Source organism: Chanodichthys erythropterus, chromosome 22, assembly GCF_024489055.1.
Source record: "Chanodichthys erythropterus isolate Z2021 chromosome 22, ASM2448905v1, whole genome shotgun sequence".
NCBI lineage: Eukaryota > Metazoa > Chordata > Actinopteri > Cypriniformes > Xenocyprididae > Chanodichthys > Chanodichthys erythropterus.
Window position 1 is genome coordinate 28,197,065 of NC_090242.1, and position 21,138 is coordinate 28,218,202.

General features: G+C 36.0%; 1 protein-coding gene across 8 annotated transcripts in view; it reads left to right on the forward strand.

Moving 5' to 3' along the window:
• Positions 1–21,138, forward strand: part of tenm2b (teneurin transmembrane protein 2b) — a 249,536-nt gene that overhangs the window by 22,637 nt on the left and 205,761 nt on the right. For 4 of the 8 annotated variants that reach the window (XM_067375177.1, XM_067375176.1, XM_067375178.1 and 1 more), the window contains one exon: positions 6,761–7,036. In XM_067375177.1, the coding sequence (XP_067231278.1) occupies positions 6,761–7,036 (276 nt within the window). Of the gene's footprint in view, positions 1–3,788; positions 3,849–6,760; positions 7,037–21,138 lie in introns of all 8 variants that reach the window. The other 4 variants (XM_067375175.1, XM_067375181.1, XM_067375182.1 and 1 more) reach the window with 2 other exon arrangements.

Consider the following 21,138-nt stretch of genomic DNA (forward strand, 5'->3'; position numbering starts at 1 on the left):
CATCTGACCATAGAAGCCGGTCCCGTTTGAAGTTCCAGTCTTGTCTGACAACCGAATATGCTGCAGATTGTTTCTGGATGAGAGCAGAGGATTTTCTTGAAACCCTCCCGAACAACTTGTGGGGATGTAGGTGCTGTTTGATCTAACCCTTTCTGAGACTCAAGACTCAACTAATCTCTGTAATTCTCCAGCTGTGATCCTTGGAGAGTCTTTGACCACTCAAACTTTCCTCCTCACCGCGCATTAGGACGATTTAGACACACATCCTCTTCCAGTCAGATTTGTAACATCTTTGGTTGATTGGCACTTCTTAATTATTGCCATAATAGTGGAAATGGAGATGTTCAATGCTTTAGCTATTTTCTTACAGCCACTTTCTATTTTGTGAAGTTCAACTATCTTTTGCTGCACATCAGAACTATATTCTTTGGTTTACTCATCATGATGAATGATTTAGGGAATTTGGACTTTGTGTTTCCTCCTGTTTAAACTCCTTTGGAACAGGAAGTCATGGCTGGACAATTTCATGTTCATGATCACCCTGGTGTGCAAAAAAAAAAAAAAAATGTAAATATGAATGGGAATATACTTCAGAGATATTTTACTCATAAGAATTTCTAGGGGTGCCAATAATGTGAATTTCCCACCACTTTCAATTCTTTTCCTTCAATGAAAGGTTAGATTTTTTCTAATTTTATGAATTAAAGATCAAAAGGATAAACAATGCATTTTTTTATAGTCATCTTTGATCATATTTACCAAGGCCAATAATGCCAATAATTCTGACCACAACTGTATAGGCGTGAAACCTCCAACAACCCTGGCTGCATCCGACTTGTTGCCTCACTGCCTTCTCAGGCAATGACTTGTAAGTCAGCGTTTGTGCATGAAGGCACCTCACAAAACTGATTTCAGACAGAATTCTGAGGCACCACAACAGTTTAATGATCTACCGCAAAGTAGCGTGAGCTTTGTTGAGAACTAAACAAATATTTATTAACTACACTAGTAATTTCTCGCTCTCGCTCGCTCAACTGTCACAGAATAGAAAGCATAGGATTGTGAGATATCAAAGGCAGCGAAGGATACATCTATGCTGCCTTCAAAAGTCGATCAGATGAAGGTATCAGGAAGTGAAGGTAACTTTGGATTCAGGCGTGCTTTGATGCCTTCCTACTTTGAAATGCGTCCTCCGAAGGGAGCATTTTCCAGTTTTCGGATGCAGCCGATATTGGCCAGTGTTTCATTGTTCAACCCCTGTATATCAATGATACTAAAATAACACTGGAACTAAGTACAAGTTACTGCCTGGCCTGTTCTGTCATAGTTTACACCATGCCAGTGCTGTTGAACACAAACCTGTACAACATTCTTCCTGTTGTCAGTGATGAACATTCTGCATTCCACACACACAGCAGCTGCTGTCTTAACAGTTGCTGTGCAAATGAAAGGCAAACAAAAGAAAGCAGAGGGATAAATAATAAAGGTGGCATAACAAAGGGATGAGATGCTCTGATGTTACCACAGGCATTTAAAGAGGAGAGCGAACCGGATGAGCTCTCATGAATAAGAGACCCAGACGAGGAAACAGCCGTTAGACAGTCGGCTCAAGCACCAAGCAATACACAACAAAATGACCCAAATGTCCCACGCTGGGGCTAGAGGAATCGGAGGAAGCTCTCTTTTGCACAGCAGCTATTTTCTCTGGCTGTGCAGTCAAGCAGGCCGACATTATTCAGGGTATGCTGACTGCATCCTCTGTACCCTGATAGTATTGATCTCTGGAGATGGAAAGCGTGACTGCTTGGCTTCACAAAAAAGAAAGAAGTGCAACATAGACAATAATGCTTGAAGACTAAAGCATCAGGGATGGAATTTAGAAAGGTCGGAGGATATATTGAAATAGGCTGACATTTATGAAGTAATATAGGCTTCATCGAGCCTTTTTCTAGACATTTTAGAAAGCATAATTTACACCATGAATGTTTGACTTCTCTGTGAGAGAGGATTTCTTTCTTTCTTTCTTTCTTTCTTTCTTTCTTTCTTTCTTTCTTTCTTTCTTTCTTTCTTTCTTTCTTTCTTTCTTTCTTTCTTTCTTTCTTTCTTTCTTTCTTCAGTATATCAGCCATTCATCTATCCATCCATCCATCCATCCATCCATTCATCCATCCATCCATCCATTCATTAAATTTGATGAATTAAACAGGTTTTAAACATAATTTATCACTAAATCTAAATAACCCATCAAACATGAATGTATTATGAAATAATTTAAGACATTTCTTCTTATATTATTGTTGTAGTAATCGAACATTTAAGACCTTGGTCTTGCCTTGGTCTCGGCCGCATTTGGTCTCGGTCTTGTCTTGGTCTCAGATTAAAAGGACTCGGGATTTAATTTCAAGACTGGTCAAGACCACAACAACAACAATTGCAAATGTGACATTGATTTTTTACAGATGTTCAATAAACAAAAGTTTATTTTTAAAACATTAATCTCAACATTAATTATGCACTTGTAATTGTACCAATTCAGATGCAACTTCTGTTCTGTAATTATTGATTAAAAATAAGACATTTCTCAGGCAGTAAATGTGGATCTTTCAGATGAATTTGAGGAGTGCTAGTCTGGTCTTGGTCTTGACATTGTCTCGACTTGCCTTGTTCTTGGTCTTGTCTTGTCTTGGTCTCAAACCCCCCAAAGTCTTGATCTTGTCTTGGTCTCGACACACACTGGTCTTGGTCTCAACTTAATCTTGGTTTAGGTGGTCTTGACTACAACACTATCTTATATAGATAGAACCTTTTTGGTATAAAATGTTCTTTAAAATTGGGTCAAGAACCCTAGGAAAAAGTGTGCCTAAAAGTGTGCTGTTTTGGGTAAAACATGAATAGACTGTTCCACCAAATCTCTCTGCTTAATTATGTTGACCATTAATCCATCCATTCATCCATTACTTTTTTTTATTTTTTTACCAGTATTAACTGAATATTAACTACACACATTTATTCACCCTGCAAGAACAATTGATATTTTGATGTGCTGATCACCATACACTTAGGACTTAAGAAACCATCTTCTTTGCTCTGTGCTCTGAAGATGTGAACATTTCAATTCATTAGGGTTTTGAAAACAGCGTATATCTTGTTTTTCGTATCCTGGAATATTTTGATGGGACATCACAGTTTTAGCAGGCTGTGTTAACATTTGCATCTCCATCACAGCAGGGCTCTTTGTCAATCAGGGCGTGTCTGAGGCCTGAAAAGAGATGATTGAAGTGAAAGGAGATGTTCATGCATTTTTCCGAAATGCTTCACAGTACCTAACGGCATGCGAAAAACGCTATGTTGCCATGGTAACCCCACCCTCAACAAATGACCTTGCCACTCTCTCTGATTTTAGCACCTGGTGAAAAAGGATATTCACTTTAATGTCCAGGGTGTATGAGCAAAAGGGGGAAATTGTGTCTAAACAGACAAGGCGCTGGAGGAGGCTGAGTTTTTGGCCTTTTTTTTATAAAGTGGGCCCTTCTGGGAGATTTTTTTTTCTAGAATACCTTCTGGCTGTTCAGTTAGACACTATCTCAAATTTACACCTTGGAAGATTTTTCCCTTTGGAGTAGACACACAACAGCGGGGAGGCAGAGAGCTCCGCATGACTTTTCCACACATAGAAACAGCCAGGGAATTTCTGTTATATCGAGCAGGTTTGTTGTGCACAATGCAACTTTTGCATTGTTGTTGCAAGTTATGTTATTAGATGATGGAGGAACATTTTGTTCTTACAGCTTACGTGGAGCTGGCCCCGGTTGCCATTGGTTACTACGTTTCAGGTATGCACTGCATAGGTATGTCTTGGTGCAGGATGAGACTCCACCCCACAACACCTCCTGCTCCTATTTAAATCCTTGTGTTTCCCTTCTATTCTAACTCGACCCTCATTAGCTATTGTGTCGTGCAGTCGTATTATGTGGATGTGCACTGTGCTTTTCCCCCATATTTGTGCAAAATGCAAATGTTCAGCTCTTGCAAACTGCCCCTCCAACCTGCTGAGTAGGATGCAACACACATTCAGCATAATGTTTATGAAATTATTATTAAATATTGGTGGTTTCCTGCTTTGCATCATTCTAATGTAATAGTGAGTCATTATTTTGAAGTCATTAATCGCTGTGGTTTTATGCAGTGCACAGATTTGTGGATCTTTCTAATTCACAAATATTCCTGTCCTTTTAATGTTTATCTCATTAATGCATAGTCGTTTCCTCATTAATTCATATGTAAATTAACTGACTTCATATACAGTATCTGTTGTATATCTGTTGTTTAATATATAATACACGTTTTGACACAGTAGACTAAATAAATTTTTCTCATGATCTTAAAAACCTTTTTATCCAAAGGTGAAGATGAAATGCATGAAATAATGAGTTAAAATAAATACAATAAATATGTAAATAAAACAATATTAATTAAAAACTAAAATACATTTTTACACACACACACACACACACACATCATATATACATATTATATATATATATATATATATATATATATATATATATATATATATATATATATATATATATATATATATATATATATATATATATATATATTTGATATCAAATATGGAAAAATAATAAGTAATAATAAAGACTAAATGAATATATACTTTTCTCATAGTGTTTATCAGAGATGTTGTTCTTTTACTTTTTTTTTTTTTTTTTTGATGAATCTGCAATTTTGTCCACTATTTTTGCCCAGACTTAAATTATAAATTTCCTATATTTTAAGATTCAATTTAATGTTTTTAATTTTTCCCCCAACATATTTTCTTTTCCAGAATTGAAAGGGTTAAGGCCCGTTCATACCAAGAACGATAATTATAAAGATAACAATAAAGATATAGTTCTAAAAATCATTCTAAATATAAAAGAATAGCAATGTCCACACCACAGCTACAACGATAATGATATAAAGAAACAATATCAATGGGATCCCTTTCAGAATGATTTTTTTCCAGCTGGAGGACGATAAAACACTGACAGCCAATCAGAATCCATTCTAATTTAAAGACTCGCGCATTAAAAATGGCAGATGACATTGCGGAGAAGTTAATCAAGGTCCAGAAAAAAACACCACTGTTTGACAAGTCAAACCCCCTTTTCAAGGATATTTAAAGAAAATGGATATATGGAAAACAATCAGTCATACCCTCAGAATAAATGGTGAGAAGCATTAACAATGAGATCATTATGTCAGGCTAGCAAACATAGTAAAAAATACCTCAGGTATCCAGCACTAGTTTCGACAACATTGTCTAGCTTCCTTTGAAGTTGCAGTAAAAAAAGACTTTTTTTATTGTAGTCATATTGTAGTGCTGGGTATTGACACAATTTTCACAGTTCGATTTCTATTCACATGCTTGCAATTCGATTCCGATTCCAATTCTGATTCAATTCGATATTGATTATTTTGGATGTAGTATCAGTTACAGTAAATGGCAAATATCCTAGAGAAAAAAAATCAACTAATGCTGTAAACTACACATGGGAGTCAGTTGGTATACTACATTACTTTAATATTGAAGGTTAAAATTAACTTATATACAAGCACTTAAATTACACTCAATGATGTTTTTATAATAAATAAAGTTTAGAATTACATAATCATATTTCTAATCCAATTCGTTTTTTTGAAATATAAACATTTAATCGTGACTGTCATAACTGATTTATTCAAACATGCATTAAAGATTGAAGAACATTAAAAATTAGAATAAATATGTAACGGTGCATATATTTATCAGAATGCTTCTCTCTGTAGAGTTTTCATTTTTTATATGACTAATGAGTTTATGGTCACTGAATATGTTTTTCTGAGGTAAATGTGACATTACGTGATGTTGATTACAAGCTGTTTTATTGACGTCTTTTCGAGGTTGAAATACTGATTGAGCTATTACGTGAGACATAATACGGATTTGTTGTTGTACTGTATCTTTTAACATGCTTTCAGATGTTTATTCATGTTCAGCACTAAGATTATTGTGATTTATTGGATGGGAGGCGCGCTACATGTTCTGTTCATTCATCAACTGAAAACAGACTAGACTAACTGATTCTTGGGAATTAAGAATCAATATCGTTTCATAAAAATGAGAATCGATTAAAATCGAGAAATCAATATTTTTTACCCAGCCCTACTTTATTGACTAAATCACTGCTAGTTTAGATCGTTATTATGCTAGCTATTCACTCGAAACATAGCATGATGAGGACATCTGCTGGTTAAAGCTGTGTAAATGCATCAAGAACAGCAAAAACATGTAGTACACACTTTGAAACCACAGCGTTTTTTCAGAGTTTAGAAAAAAACAGACCGTTATTGTTCGTTGGTGTGGATGCAAATATAGTTATCGCCATAGTTATCACTCTTGGTGTGAATGGGCCTTTAGTGTTACATTTGTCCCTATAGCTGTAAAGACAGCCAGTAGTCTTTATCCCACCGTAACATAATTTAAATTCATTCCTTTCACTGCCTTACTGAATGAAGATGACTGGGACAATACAGAGCTTAAATTAATTTACACACTAAAATGAAGACTTGCTAGAATGAATATTGTGTGTTGTCATTATGTAATTTACCAAAGCCAGTTCTTAGTCAGAGTCATCCAGCCCATTTAGGAGTCTAAGATGCCTTACAGCCACACACACTTTCTTGTTTTTGGCTTAAATACTTATTCTCATTACAGGGAGCTTCGCATTGGCTGATCTGGGCATGTGTGAGCCTCCGTCGTCATCCAATGTATATTGTTCCGATATGAGCCTGCTGCAGGACAGATACGCTCTGAGCGCCGGATCCGACGCCGACTCAGACCCCGAGGGGGTCATGACCCCTGAGCGCGCCGTCCAGCTGTGGAGCGGGCAGCCCCTGAAGTCACGCCGCAGCTCTTGCCTGTCTAGCCCTGACCACTCGGTCCTCACTCTCACCGACTCTGAAAACGAGCACAAGACTGATGAAGAATCAGGTAGGAGAGCGAGAAAAACACTTAATGAAGAGACAAATGAAAAGACACTGATGATTGGAGATTTATCAGAAGGGTAGTGCTTCTAAATTAAGTGGAAAATCTGTAATTTGGTAAGACATTAGTTCCAACAATGAATGTCGGTGCAATGAGACATCTAAATGAAATGTTCTCATTGCTCATTCCCCAAAAGCCTTCAGTTTTTTTGGGGAGTGAAATTGAGCATATTGAATCATTGAATAAGGACTATTTATATGATTCCCTACACTGAGGCGTCAATATTTGTAAAGCCGTAGCATTTTCTGAAGACTGCATTCACTGCGTTGGCGAGATCAAAGTGATTTACAGACCAAAGTGGAATCATTTCAAGGCCTGCGATCTCAAGTGGCATTTTCTCTTTGATATAACAAGACTTTATTGCAACAAACCAGCCCGTCTATCTTGACAATGTCAAGTACCGCTTTATGCATTTATCTGGTAATCAGGTCATATTTATAAAATACTCTTCGCTGAATGTTGAACTGACACAGTTGTAGTTTCTTCTTTTCATATTGCAAGCACCAAACATTAGTGTGTGAATTCAGAGACATTTGGATGAATGTACTATTGGTGAAGCTACAGTTGTACGTCTGTTATCAGTTTCATCAGAAAAATAATTGAAAACTAGTTGCTAGACACTAATCTCATTAAAAAAAAAACTTATCTTAAGATCATTGTTCATTTTACATTTCATTTCGTTTTAGGGCCTAGTCATAGTTTTTGTCTTTTTACGGAAATGTCATTTAAATTACATCAGTGTTTTGTAATATTAAAGGGGCCATAATACACACAGTTTCTGCCAATCTGATGTCAATTTTTAGTATCTATAGTATTGCTTCATATCTCCAAAGAGTCTTTATTTTTATCAGATTTATAAAAGACAGATACAGCTGTACTGCTTCTTTCTGAAAACAGTCTAGCTCCTGGAGGCGTGCTGTGGGTGGAGCTAATGAGTCGCGCACAGTACGCGCAGCTTTTGTGTAGCAATCGTATGTTTGGAGTGGTTTTAGAATAATAAAATAGACACTTATGGTGGTCAGCTAAAAGAATGTATCTAACTCCCTCAGGTCGGCGGTCACGCCGGTGATACCACCTCGGTTTTTTTCTTACCAATGAGAAAGAGACACAAAATACTCTGTCAATGTTGCACATACAATTAAGAGTTATACACCATTTTAATCTGTGGAATATATTATTTTATTTGTGTACAAAAATAAAGAAAACTAACATGCGTGATCTGTCGTCTCCCTCTGAACGAAGTCCAATCTGATAGTTCTCAGAAAATGAAGTGTATCTTAGTGAATACTAATCACAAAAAAATTAGACTTACTTCTAAAGAAACGTTGAAATGTCAGGTTTCAAATCGTGTAAGTCAAATCGAAAACAAATATTCTGTGTTTATGTAATCTGTATGAAAAGAGACACATGTCAGAAGTCCGTGATTCAGCTCATTATCCGCTAACGTGGCCATGCCCACGGAGTGAGCGCTATTCAGACGCAAATTCTGAGGCAATACATGTATACATCGTCTCAATCGTATATTTATTGTCTTGAAACGTTTTTATCTGTATGTTAAAGCCATGGTTAGCGACCTCTGGAAGACTTTGTTAGTTCCTGGAATGTCCTGTTCTTCTTTAGATTAATTTGTGGACTAAAGGTGTACAGAGTACCCTCCAGCTGCAAGTATGAATTGAAAACAGTATCCAGTGATGACAATAAATATTGAATAAATATTACTCCTCTGTATAGAAAATTGACATAAACATATGAGAATCCATCAATCTTTCTCCAAATGTGCAAAAGCCTATATGAAATGCCACAGAGGTAACATAGTTGTTCAGACACTTTGCATCACAGAAATACATTATATTTTAAAGTATATAATAGAATACCATTATTTTAAATTGTAATAATATTTCACAGTATTGCTGTTTTGTCTGTATGTTTGAAATACACCATGATGAGCTTGAGACATGATCACAGAGGGTTTTTTCACAGCCTACACGACTGAAAGGCCTCATTATTATGCAAGTCATTACAGCTCATTATGCAATTCTTGTGTCTTCTCAGGTGTGAATCACCCATTATTCATTATCCACGCATACTGTGTTTCTTGACAAAAAGTGTCAAAATAGTTTACTGTTGATATCATTTTAAAAATTGTTATCGATTTAGCAATATAGCAGGTGTGTGATGTATATTATGATGTTATGATAAACTATATGCCTTCCTCCATTGACGTTCTGAGTTGTTCAAAGCATTTATACAGTAAGGATAATGATTTTCAGAAGGCAGCTGTCTGACTCTGACATGGCGAATGGGAACATGGTTTGTGTAACATTAGCAACATATTATCAGCTGTTTGATAACATAGTCAAGCAAAAGGCTATTCATATTAATTACCGTTATGCATCTGATGTTGTAAAGAGTAATGTCATTTTGCAATTTGCATATTCATTGATCCACGTATACTAAATGAGGCAAGGGTGTAGAGTTACATTCAAGCTATTTTAAGGCATAAAGAAATGTTTGTTTGTTTTTTTCACTGGAATTTTGTTTTTTTAAATATGTCATTTTGGTGATCAAAGATGAGTTTTAAGGGATAAAATTGTTGACTACAGGGGGACTTTAACAGTAATTTGCAAAACATTTTATTTACACACTACTGTTCACTGTTCAGTGAGTTTGGGGTCATGAATAATTATAATGTTACAAAAGTTTGCAAATAAATGCTGTTCTTTTGAACTTTCTGTTCATCAAAGAATCCTGAAAAAATATGTATCAAGGTTTCACCAAACATATTAAGCAGCACAGCTGTTTTAAACATTGATAGTATAATAAGAAATGTTTCAATAATTTTCAATTTTAATAAAGTCAATTATTTTAAATTTTTAAGTTTTTAATATGTTTTAATCAAATAAATGCAGTCTTGGTAAGCAGAATAGAGAAAATGTTTTTGTTTTTTTCTCTCTCTTTTCAAGTTAATTGAATTAGGTGTTGTTAATTGAATTAAGTGTTCACAGTGGTCTATTCACATAAATTGAATGGGTTTGTGTGAGTTAATAATAATGAGTCAGCGATATCAAAGATGGGGTGAAATGGAAAAAAAAAAAAAACACTTTTGTTTAGTGTTTGGAAATAGAACTGCAAGTTCTTCAAAATGTTGAGATTAAAGGTTACAAGCTACAAAAAGGCTTTTATTGCACGCAGCAAAGAGAGAGGGAGAAAAACAGACCAAACAGAGGAAGCAAATGGAGCAAAGTGTTTAGGGAGGAGATGTGAAACTCCAGGGGGTACTAACAAAAAAAGGAGCAAGGTTTCCTTGTTGAGGTGAGCATATGTGCAGAAAGGGGAAGTAGATCTAGAGGGGCTGAAAACAGGCAGTCATCGTTCAAAGCCAGCCCAGCTATTCCGCTCCATTCCTGGACATCAAGGCTGCCACATGCATTAATGGAAGCAGGTTGTGCAAAGGAAAGGCACAATGTGGGATTTATGATACCTGCAGCGAGACGCAATAAGCACCAGGTGCGTCTCATCATGCACTGCCAACAGTGTTCCAGTTTTGTTCCCTTTCTTCCTATTGTGATCCTTCACAGGTGTTTGTGGGATGAGGGACAGGACGATGATGATGATGATGATGATGTTGAAAAAAGGGAATGATATCTCTTTCACACAGTCAGAGAATTTAACATAGAAAATAGACACTTTCCACTAATAGGGTTCAAATTGGTGTCCCGTGACTTAAAGCAATAAATCTTATGTTCTTAGAAGTAAAAACTAAAATTAAATGGAAAAATTAAAATGACATTAATATTTAGGTTCAACCAATCAACTCTATTAACAAAATTATTATATTATATTTTAAGATTCTCACGCTCACCAAAGATGAATCTATTTTTATCAAAAATAAAGCAAGAATTTGTAATATTGTGAAACATTATTGCAATTTAAAATGACTGTTTTCTGATCTGCTGATTTGGTGCACAAGAAACATTTCTTATTATTATCAGTGTTAAAAAAAGTTGCTGCTTATTGTAGTGTTATTTATATTGGCATTATAAATGTATTTTAGTGTCATGTTTGATTAATTTAATGCATACTGCAATTGTTGAATAAAAGTATCAAGATCTTCTTCAAAAAATAAAATAAAATAAAATAAAATAAAATAAAATAAAATAAAATAAAATAAAATAAAATAAAATAAAATAAAATAAAATAAAATAAAATAAAATAAAACATATCATAGTGACCCCAAACGTAACGAATGTTATGGCTCGTTTCCACCCAGCGGGACAGTTCAGTACAGTACAGTATGGTACACGATTATTTCCAATAGTACCAGTACCACAAGGGTGGAGCTACACGCACTGCAGAATTTTGATTGGTTGACGGAGAATCATCATTTGCACGTGCCTCATGGGGAATGACAACACATTACCGTTGCAACACAATGTGTATTTTTCGGCTGTTTTTCCTCAAACAAAGCTGCTGCATATCCACCATTGTTGTTTACTGTCAGTTTCTTCTGAATGACATCGATTGCTACTTTCCGGCATACACCACAACTATCAATTAAGGGTACTGTTGGCGGTGGAAACGCAAGCTGGATTAGAGTTTACTATCCCGAATCATACTGTGTTTGGTGGAAATGAGGCATTAGTGTCCTAATTGTTGGTGACAGGGTTTTTAAAATTATAATTATATATAAAAATATATTAAAATATATACATATATAAAATATGATAATTATTATATATTAATATATATTATGATAATTTATAGATTATTATTATAGTTTGACCTCCTGCTGTACACAGAGTAGATTCCACACCTGTAAGACATCTTTGGAACACAAATTAAGATATTTTTGATGAAATCCGATGGCTCAGTGAGGCCTCTATTGCAAGCAAGGTCATTTAACTTTCAGTGCCCAGAAAGGTACTAAAAACATATTCATGTGAGTTCAGTGGTTCAACTTTAATATTATAAACCGATGAGAATACGTTTTGTGCGCCAAAAACCCCCGGAAATAATGACTTTTCAACAATATCTAGTAATGGGCAATTTCAAAACACTGCTTCGAATCTGTTGTTTTGAATCAGTGATTTGGATCGCGTGTCAAACTGCTGAAATCACGTGATTTTAGTGCTTCAAACCACTGATTCAAATCAGTGGATTTAAAGCATTGTTTTGAAAACAGCCATCACTAGATATTGTTGAAAAGTCGTTATTTCATTTTTTGGCACATGAAAAGTATTAAGGTTGAACCACTGTAGTCACATGAACAGTTTTAAAAATGTCTTTAGTAGCTTTCTGGGCACTGAAAGGGTAAATTAACTTACTGGCAATAGAGGTCTCATGGAGGATTTCCTCAAAAATATCTTAATTTGTATTTCGAAGATGAACGAAGGTCCTACGGGTGTAGAACGACATAAGGTTAGGGTCAGTTTAAAATTTAAACTGACCCTAACCCTTTAAATTTGACTTCATTTTTTAGTTTCAAGCCCTGTACCATTTTTGTGGATATTGCCAATGGCTGCTACACCCCTAGGGACTTTTCATAGGATCTTTGGTGTGTCTTTGAAGGAAGGGACTTTGAGCCTTTTTGTTTTCCAATGGTGGTTGATGTCACCACCACTGAAAACCTCTAGAGACTGCAGCGAAAGACTCAAGCCCTGAAGACATTAAAAACAGTAAAAAGCAATACTTCTGCAGCAGTGCTTCATTTGACAAGTTCAACTACTCGATCGCTTTTACCCTTTCTTTCAAGTGAGTGTATGCATATGAACAATAGTATATAGTATGACAGTTACCATGAAGCAATGTAGATGCATTTACGTATGACCAACAGTGATTATTACATGCACATTTAATACGTTACACTGCTGAACTCAGTCTTTTGCACTCATCTTTGCCTTCCTCAAAGAATGAATGTCCCCACCACTTTTTGAAACATCTCAGGGCACGGATGTATACTAATACAAAAGAAACATCTCTAGATGATTTGCCATTTGTTTGTTTGTGTTAAATAATAGGCGATATGGTACTGGGATAGCCTGAGCCGAGCATTATTACTCCACAATGGATCGAGTCCAGACCGAACTTTCCGTCCAAAAAATGTGGGTGGGGTTCGACCCCACCCACATTTTTTGGACGGAAAGTTCGGTCTGGACTCGATCCATTGTGGAGTAATTATGCTCTGCTCCCAGAAGGCCGAGCCAATCAAATTGCGAGGGCGGGCTTTAATCGATGGTGGACAGGCTATCTGCGGTTACGTAACCTCCCACTTCATCAAAGAGCGCTTGAGTTGAGTTGGTTTTCACCAACGATGACTGCAGCTGGAGAAGTAAGATGTTTAGATTCCGCTATCACGTCTGTAATAAAAGAAATCGAAGTCTATGTCAATAACTTTTTTGCATTTATTATTGTAATGATACAATTACAATACATGCCCCCCCCCCCCCCCCCGCCCCCCCACTACACACATTCCTGTCCCACCCATTGCTCACTGCCATAATTAAATCTTTTCTCAAACCCACTCAGATGGCTGCTTCTATGAATAATCTTCATCCATACGTGAGCATCTTCAGCAAGGACGCATTAAAAAATAATAAAAGTTTGCAAATAAATTTTATTAACGTTCTTATCAAAGAGTGCTGAAAATGTATTAAAGTAATGCCATAATTAAATCTTTTCTCAATGGTCCGCACCCACTCAGATGGCTGCTTTTATGAATAACCTTCATCTATACATGAGCATCTGCTTTGTGTCCAGCTGTGTTTGTAATTAGCACACAAGCACCAAAATGGTGTGTTTTCATAGCCACCTGCTGTCCAACTTCAGCATCTCACAATCTTGCTGACATGGGTTCTTTGCTCGAGCAATGGACACCTGAGTCACATTGTGCGTTTAAAAGAAAAAAAAAACGTTTAGCTTGATGCACGTTTGGCTTGTGGGTGGCGTCGGTGGCCGTGTTGCCACTGTGACAGACATTCACCAGAGCGTCGGCGTGTGCACACGCTGGGAACAGCGTGACGTTCTCAGAAGAATCGTTCACATTGTTTCCACCACTGCTCTGAGCCACGCAGTCTTCAAACACCCTTGTGGCGGCCCACTGATCTTTGTTTTTCTCTTTCTTCTCAGTTCTGAACTTCCCTTTCAGTGCCACAGGCAGAAATTGAATCCCTTTCCCTTCAATTCCACCCTTTATTCTGCCTACTGAGACCGAAGACCACGTCAAGTCTGTGTGGGTTATTTTAATGCACCACATTTAAGAAAAAAAAGTTTCTTCATTTGTGTGTATTTGTGTTCATTGAAATAAACGTGAACACAGCAAGGCGCAGACGACTAATGAATTTCCACTGTGGGAGCTAATTAATAGGGACGACAAGAGCTGGATTTGATCTAGACAATGCTGGGTGACTAGCTGCAGAAGTGAGTCCTGAGGCGTCGTGTTCAGCCACCGTGTGCGTGAAGAGTGTGGCATGATGATATGATAAAGACGGCACCTTCAGGCAACACTTACACTCATTACCACTCGCTTTTGTTGCCATTCACGGGTCAACTCTCTTGCTCGCCAGCGTCGAAGAAATGCCCTGCCGCCCTTCCCGGGCTCCCTATCCCAAGTGTCCTCGCTCAGATCTGCCCGTCTTCTGTTGTTTGCTGAGCCTTGGTTACTTTTACAGACATGGGGTTCATGTCCCTGGCAGATTACAGCTAAATGATTAGAGAAGGAGCGCTCATTAAAATGCCACAGTTTGCTCGTGGCGCTGTTCGCACTCTTTTAAGTTCTTGTGGTGCACTGTCACACAGCTTGTACTGAGGCCATTAACTAGTCTAAGGACACAAACTTCAGCTCTCGGGAGTCATTGCGCGTGTTATGAGAAGTTGTAGTATTATCAACTGTGAAATGTGAAAACAATGTTTGGCCGAAGATGACTGTGTAATATGAGAGTGTGGACTAATCCTTGGATGCATGAATTATTAAATCACAAAGGGAAAAAAGTGTTTCTGTTTACTTTTAAACAAGAATATAATAATTCACAATCTTTGTTTATATCATACATTTCTATTGCTCTCTATTGCATTATTTCTACATGATTTAAGCATTAATGTTTAAAATATTATGTAAATTATGCATTGTAATAATGTTATTTAAATTATGTATTAATTACTGCTGTCAAACGATTAATCATGATGAATTGCATTCAAAATAAGTTTGTGTTTACATAATATATTACACAAGTATATATTTAAGAAATATTTACATGTGTGTATATATGTGTGTGTATATAAATAAAAACATGTATATATATATATATATATATATATACAGCTATGGAAAAAATTAAGAGACCACTTAACATTGATTTCTGAACTTGGAGTGGTCTCTTAATTTTTTCCATAGCTGTATGTGTGTGTGCGTGTGTGTGTGTGTGTGTGTGTGCGTGCGTGTGTGTGTGTGTGTGTGTGTGTGTGCGCGCGTGTGTGTGTTTTGTTAAATATATACATGTATGTGTGTGTATTTATATATACATAATACATATACACAGTACACACATATTATGTAAACATAAACTTTTATTTTTGATGCGATTAATCGTGATTAAATGTTTGACAGCACTAATATTTATATATATGTGATTCATGCTGGCAATAAGCAAATTTTAAAAAATGAGTTTTTGTTATTCTCACATTCTCTATTAAAAAACCTTCAAAATGATGTATGATTTGGTATTGTAGAAATCTGATAAAAAAATAGTGAAAGTTTTCTAATGAAAAGTCACCAAGCAACTATACATTAAAATGCCTGGTAATACCACCAAATTTGGCACAAACCAAATCGAAACCCATATCTATTCCATGATTCCACAATTGTTTGATTAACATTAATGAAACAGACAGTCTATTTATTAAGACCTACTGTACCACATGGATCTAATATATGTTACACATCAGATGTTTTTTCCCAACAGTTAACTAAATGTTCACTCAAGACATAACAGAAAATGTTTGCGTGAATACTCACCAAGACAGATCTTTTTTTAAATGCTGTAATTCTGTGTATATGTGTACAAACCCGATTCTAAAAAAGTTGGGACACTGTAAAATAAAATGAATAAAAACAGAATGCAATGATGTGGAAGTTTCAATTTTTTAATATTTTAATATTTTATTCAGAATACAACATGGATGACATATCATATGTTTAAACTGAGAAAATGTATCATTTTAAGGGAAAAATAAGTTGATTTTAAATTTCATGGCATCAACACATCTCAAAAAAGTTGGGACAAGGCCATGTTTACTACTGTGTGGCACCCCCTCTTCTTTTTATAACAGTCTGCAAACATCTGGGCACTGAGGAGACAAGCTGCTCAAGTTTAGGAATAGGAATGTTGTCCCATTCTTGTCTTATACAGGCTTCTAGTTGTCTTAGTTCTTCTTTGTCGCATCTTCCTCTTTATGATGCGCCAAATGTTTTCTATGGGTGAAAGATCTGGACTGCAGGCTGGCCATTTCAGTACCCGGATCCTTCTTCTACGCAGCCATGATGTTGTAATTGATGCAGTATGTGGTCTGGCATTGTCATGTTGGAAAATGCAAGGTCTTCCCTGAAAGAGACGACGTCTGGATGGGAGCATATGTTGTTCTAGAACTTGGATATACCTTTCAGCATTGATGGTGCCTTTCCAGATGTGTAAGCTGCCCATGCCACAAGCACTCATGCAAACCCATACCATCAGAGATGCAGGCTACTGAACTGAGCGCTGATAACAACTTGGGTTGTCCTTGTCCTCTTTAGTCCGGATGACATGGCATCCCAGTTTTCCAAAAAGAACTTCAAATTTTGATTCGTCTGACCACAGAACAGTTTTCCACTTTGCCACAGTCCATTTTAAATGAGCCTTGGCCCAGAGAAAACACCTGCACTTCTGGATCATGTTTAGATATGGCTTCTTTTTTGACCTATAGAGTTTTAGCCGGCAATGGTGAATGGCACGGAGGATTGTGTTCACCAACAATGTTTTCTGGAAGTATTCCTGAGCCCATGTTGTGACTTCCATTACAGTAGCAATCCTGTATGTGATGCAGTGCTGTCTAAGGGCCTGAAGATCACGGGCATACATTGTGGTTTTCCGGCCTTGCCCCTTATGCACAGAGATTGTTCCAGAATCTCTGAATTTTTGGATGCGCTGTAGATGATGATAACTTCAAAATCTTTGCAGTTGCAATCCTCTGCCCATCTTGACTTCTGAGAGACACTGCCACTCTGAGAGGCTCTTTTTATATCCAATCATGTTGCCAGTTGACCTAATAAGTTGCAAATTGGTCCTCCAGCTGTTCCTTATATGTACATTTAACTTTTCTGGCCTCTTATTTCTACCTGTCCCAACTTTTTTGGAATGTGTAGCTCTCATGAAATCCAAAATGAGCCAATATTTGGCATGACATTTCAAAATGTCTCACTTTCAACATTTGATATGTTATCTATATTCTATTGTGAATAAAATATTATAAGTTTATGAGATTTGTAAATTATTGCATTCCTTTTTTATTCACAATGTCCAAACCTTTTTGGAATCGTGTTTGTATATAGGTATCGTGCACTGTCTGTGCGTCTTTGTGCGCGCACTTCAGATCTGGCAGTCAATGCGAGTAAGATCATTTTGTTTATGTCAGAATGAGTTTGAAAATTACATATTATTGGTTCAGACTCATGCCATCGAGAAATGTTGCGCTTTACAACAATACCAAACTTGAAAAACTGCATTTTTCATGGTCAAAGGAAAGATACTCCTCTCAGAATATGAACAAATAAAGATACTTTTAGATGTTTAATTGCTATTTGGAGCATTGGGATCGCTAGACAAGTGCTTCATGAGCTTATTTTTGTGAAATCCTAAATTGCGAACAAAATTGAAAATTTTGCATTGCATTCTGTCAAATAGTTATGTGCATCCTGTCACCTTTTAAACTGCTCTGTCAGTCATCTCACATCTCCACGTTCGATTTCAGTAATTTCCTACCGTATCGGATGTTGTGGCATGTTGATCTGCCAGTCGTGCGTCTTTCATGCGGAGAACTCTCCTCATGTGTTTGTATAACGATGAATTTAAAAGTTAATGACCAAACGTATCTTTATAAATGTTCACCATGTTGTTGCATTTGAAATATAATGTGGACAACATTGAATAAATACATTTTTTATTAGGATAGATTATTTATCGCTCAAACCCCTTAACAATTGATCTTGCACATCTGCCATGTTTGTAGTTTTTTAACACTTTTTAATTGTGTTTGTAGTTCTAATCAAATTCTCATCCAACAACACGCAATGAGTTGTGGGCAATATTAGCCATTAGAGCATGCACAGATCTGCACTTTGAATTCGAAATCCGTGTATCTTTGGAGTACTAATTTCAACATACTACGATTTGGGACATGCTAATTCTTATTTCAAATATTGTTTAGAACAGATAGTATGTGAATTGGGAAGCAGCAATAGTGGCATGTAAACCTCATGCTGTCCACTGTAGTGAAGAACCGAAAATTAGTGTTGAATTCATTAGGCAAAGAGGAACATCTGCTAATTTCCAGTAGATTTCTGACACGCACATAATTAAAGTGTCTGAATAAAGAGCATGAAGATTATCTACAATTATGAAAACTAGGTAATCTGGATTTTCTCATTTTCTGTTCATCTTCATGTTGGTGGCAGAAATAACATTTTTCTGTGAATGTCCAACCTCATTTCTTGAATTGAAAAGGAAAGTAAGGACTAAAACTGAAGACAGCTAGTGTTTTAATGAACACCCTAATCCAAATATGTCTAGTAATGGGTATGTCGACAACTAAAGGTTTTAAAGACTTATTGAAGAGCTTTGGTTTCCATGACAACAGGTGAAACCCAATGGAAAGAGTGTTTCTTTGGGAAGGTCAGTGATGAGTGCGTGTGCTATGTCTGATTTGTGCGAAAGTGCATTTGTATGTTTTGGGAAAACATGTTTTTGTTTCTTTGCCATAATTATTCCAACATTCTGACCCTCGGCTTCTAAAATTAATATTACATTCTCAAAAGTACAAAGTGTTGCTGTGATGAGTATAATGATCCAGATAGGCACACAGTTTAAATATGTCCATAAATTAATCTATGATTAATGAACCAGAGAATATTTACCAACCATATCAGGTGATATGATTCTTTCAGTCATCATCACTGTAATTCAATGTGAGGTGGATAGGATCGCTGAATTGGGTGGGGTTGAAGTCTCTTATTCTCACCAAGGCTGAATTTATTTGGTTAAAAAAAAAAAAAATCACAGTAACACACCCCAGTAATATTTAAAATAACTGTTTTATATTTGAATATTTTAAATGTAGTTTATTTCTGTGATGCAAAGCTGAATTTTCAGCATCATTACTCCAGTCTTCAGTCACATGATCCAGAAATAATCCTAATATGCTGATTTGCTGCTCAAGAAAAAAAAGTTTTTTTGCATAATATTTTGTGGAAAATTTCTTTCGGGATTCGTTAATGAATAGAAAGTTCAAAATTATTAAGGGGGGTCATGACATGTAAGTGGTCATTGTACTATAAAAACATCCTGTAAGTTTTCAGAACTCAAAAATTCATTGTTAGTCCAAAAACAGCGTTTATTGAAACCAAGCTCCAAAAACAACTCATATCAGATTTTGTCACATTATGGCGTAATAGTGTGACGAAAGACCACCTCTGCAGAATCAGATCAACACCAATTTCTACATCATCGCGTCTTTGGCCCCGCCCACTGGCGCATTAGTAAGTTGAGAAGGAGAAATGAGCAATACGGGATCACTGGACTAAAAATAACATTACCTTCCTAAGGATCCTAATGCTATGAAAGTTATTTATTTTCAACTATAATGTCTCAGTAGAACATTAATTGTTTGTTTGGTACATTTCACTGTGGATTCTTTGGTAAATCAGTCGCAATTCTTACTTTTACTGCAAGATATGAACTTGACAGTAATGCCACAACATGTAAGTAACTGTGTTAGTTCTAATGCCTGATCTGTGATCAGTGATTTCTGATAATGATTCATGTATAGTCAGATGTTCTTTATTGTCTCAAAATCATTTATTGCTGTTTATGTGTCAGTAAATTAAGCCAGTGTCTAAACAGTCAACTTATCGTTTCTTTTAGTAGCATGAATATATCCGTTAATTAAATTGTGATTAAATTATATACAGAAAGCAATCAAAGAATACTCCCTTTATAATCGCCGGAGCTGTCAGTCACACAGTGCAAGTTTATCAGAGAGTTCTGGACTCTATTACAGTGAATTTCTTATTTACATCATGTTTGCACTGTTAGTTATGATGAAAGCATTCGTGAGAGTGCAGAAATTGGGTTGCAATGACAAGATCACTGCATTGATGTGCTCAACAGACATGTCTGTTATCGGCTACAATGCTCATCACTGCAACCTTTTATATGATGGGAGTAGATCTAAATATAATGCCATAATCAACACTTTTCACAATTAGTTAATCTAGACAGCTGTAATAGTAAAAACATAGTCAAAGTTTTTGAAAGAGTTCCATCTGTAATACTTATTTCACATGCAAAAATGTTAGCCAATCACAGCAGTGGGCATTTACATTTAAAGTCTCACAGCAGACAAACCCCTTTCAACAGAGCATTCAAATCAGAGACTAAAGTCAGAGCAGAAAATGGCCTTAATTTCTAAATTATATCAATTTTTGGTGTAAAAATCATACTTACATTAAAACTGCAGGAAACTCTCAGAAAACATTATAAAATAATAATTAAGAAATACAGTTCATGACCCCTTTAATTAGTATTAAAAAATGTAGTTTTAAATTAAATCAGTTGCAATTCTTTTCAGTGCAAACATACCTTATGTTAAGATTACTATAGGCATAAAATATTGTAGATATTTTATTGTAGAGAGTTTGTGTCTTTTTTTATTGATCATGGCAGCTGTAATTCATCAAATGATGGAATGGTGCTTTTAAACAGGCATATATCCAAATGCATATTGTAGTTTCAGCTCAGTTT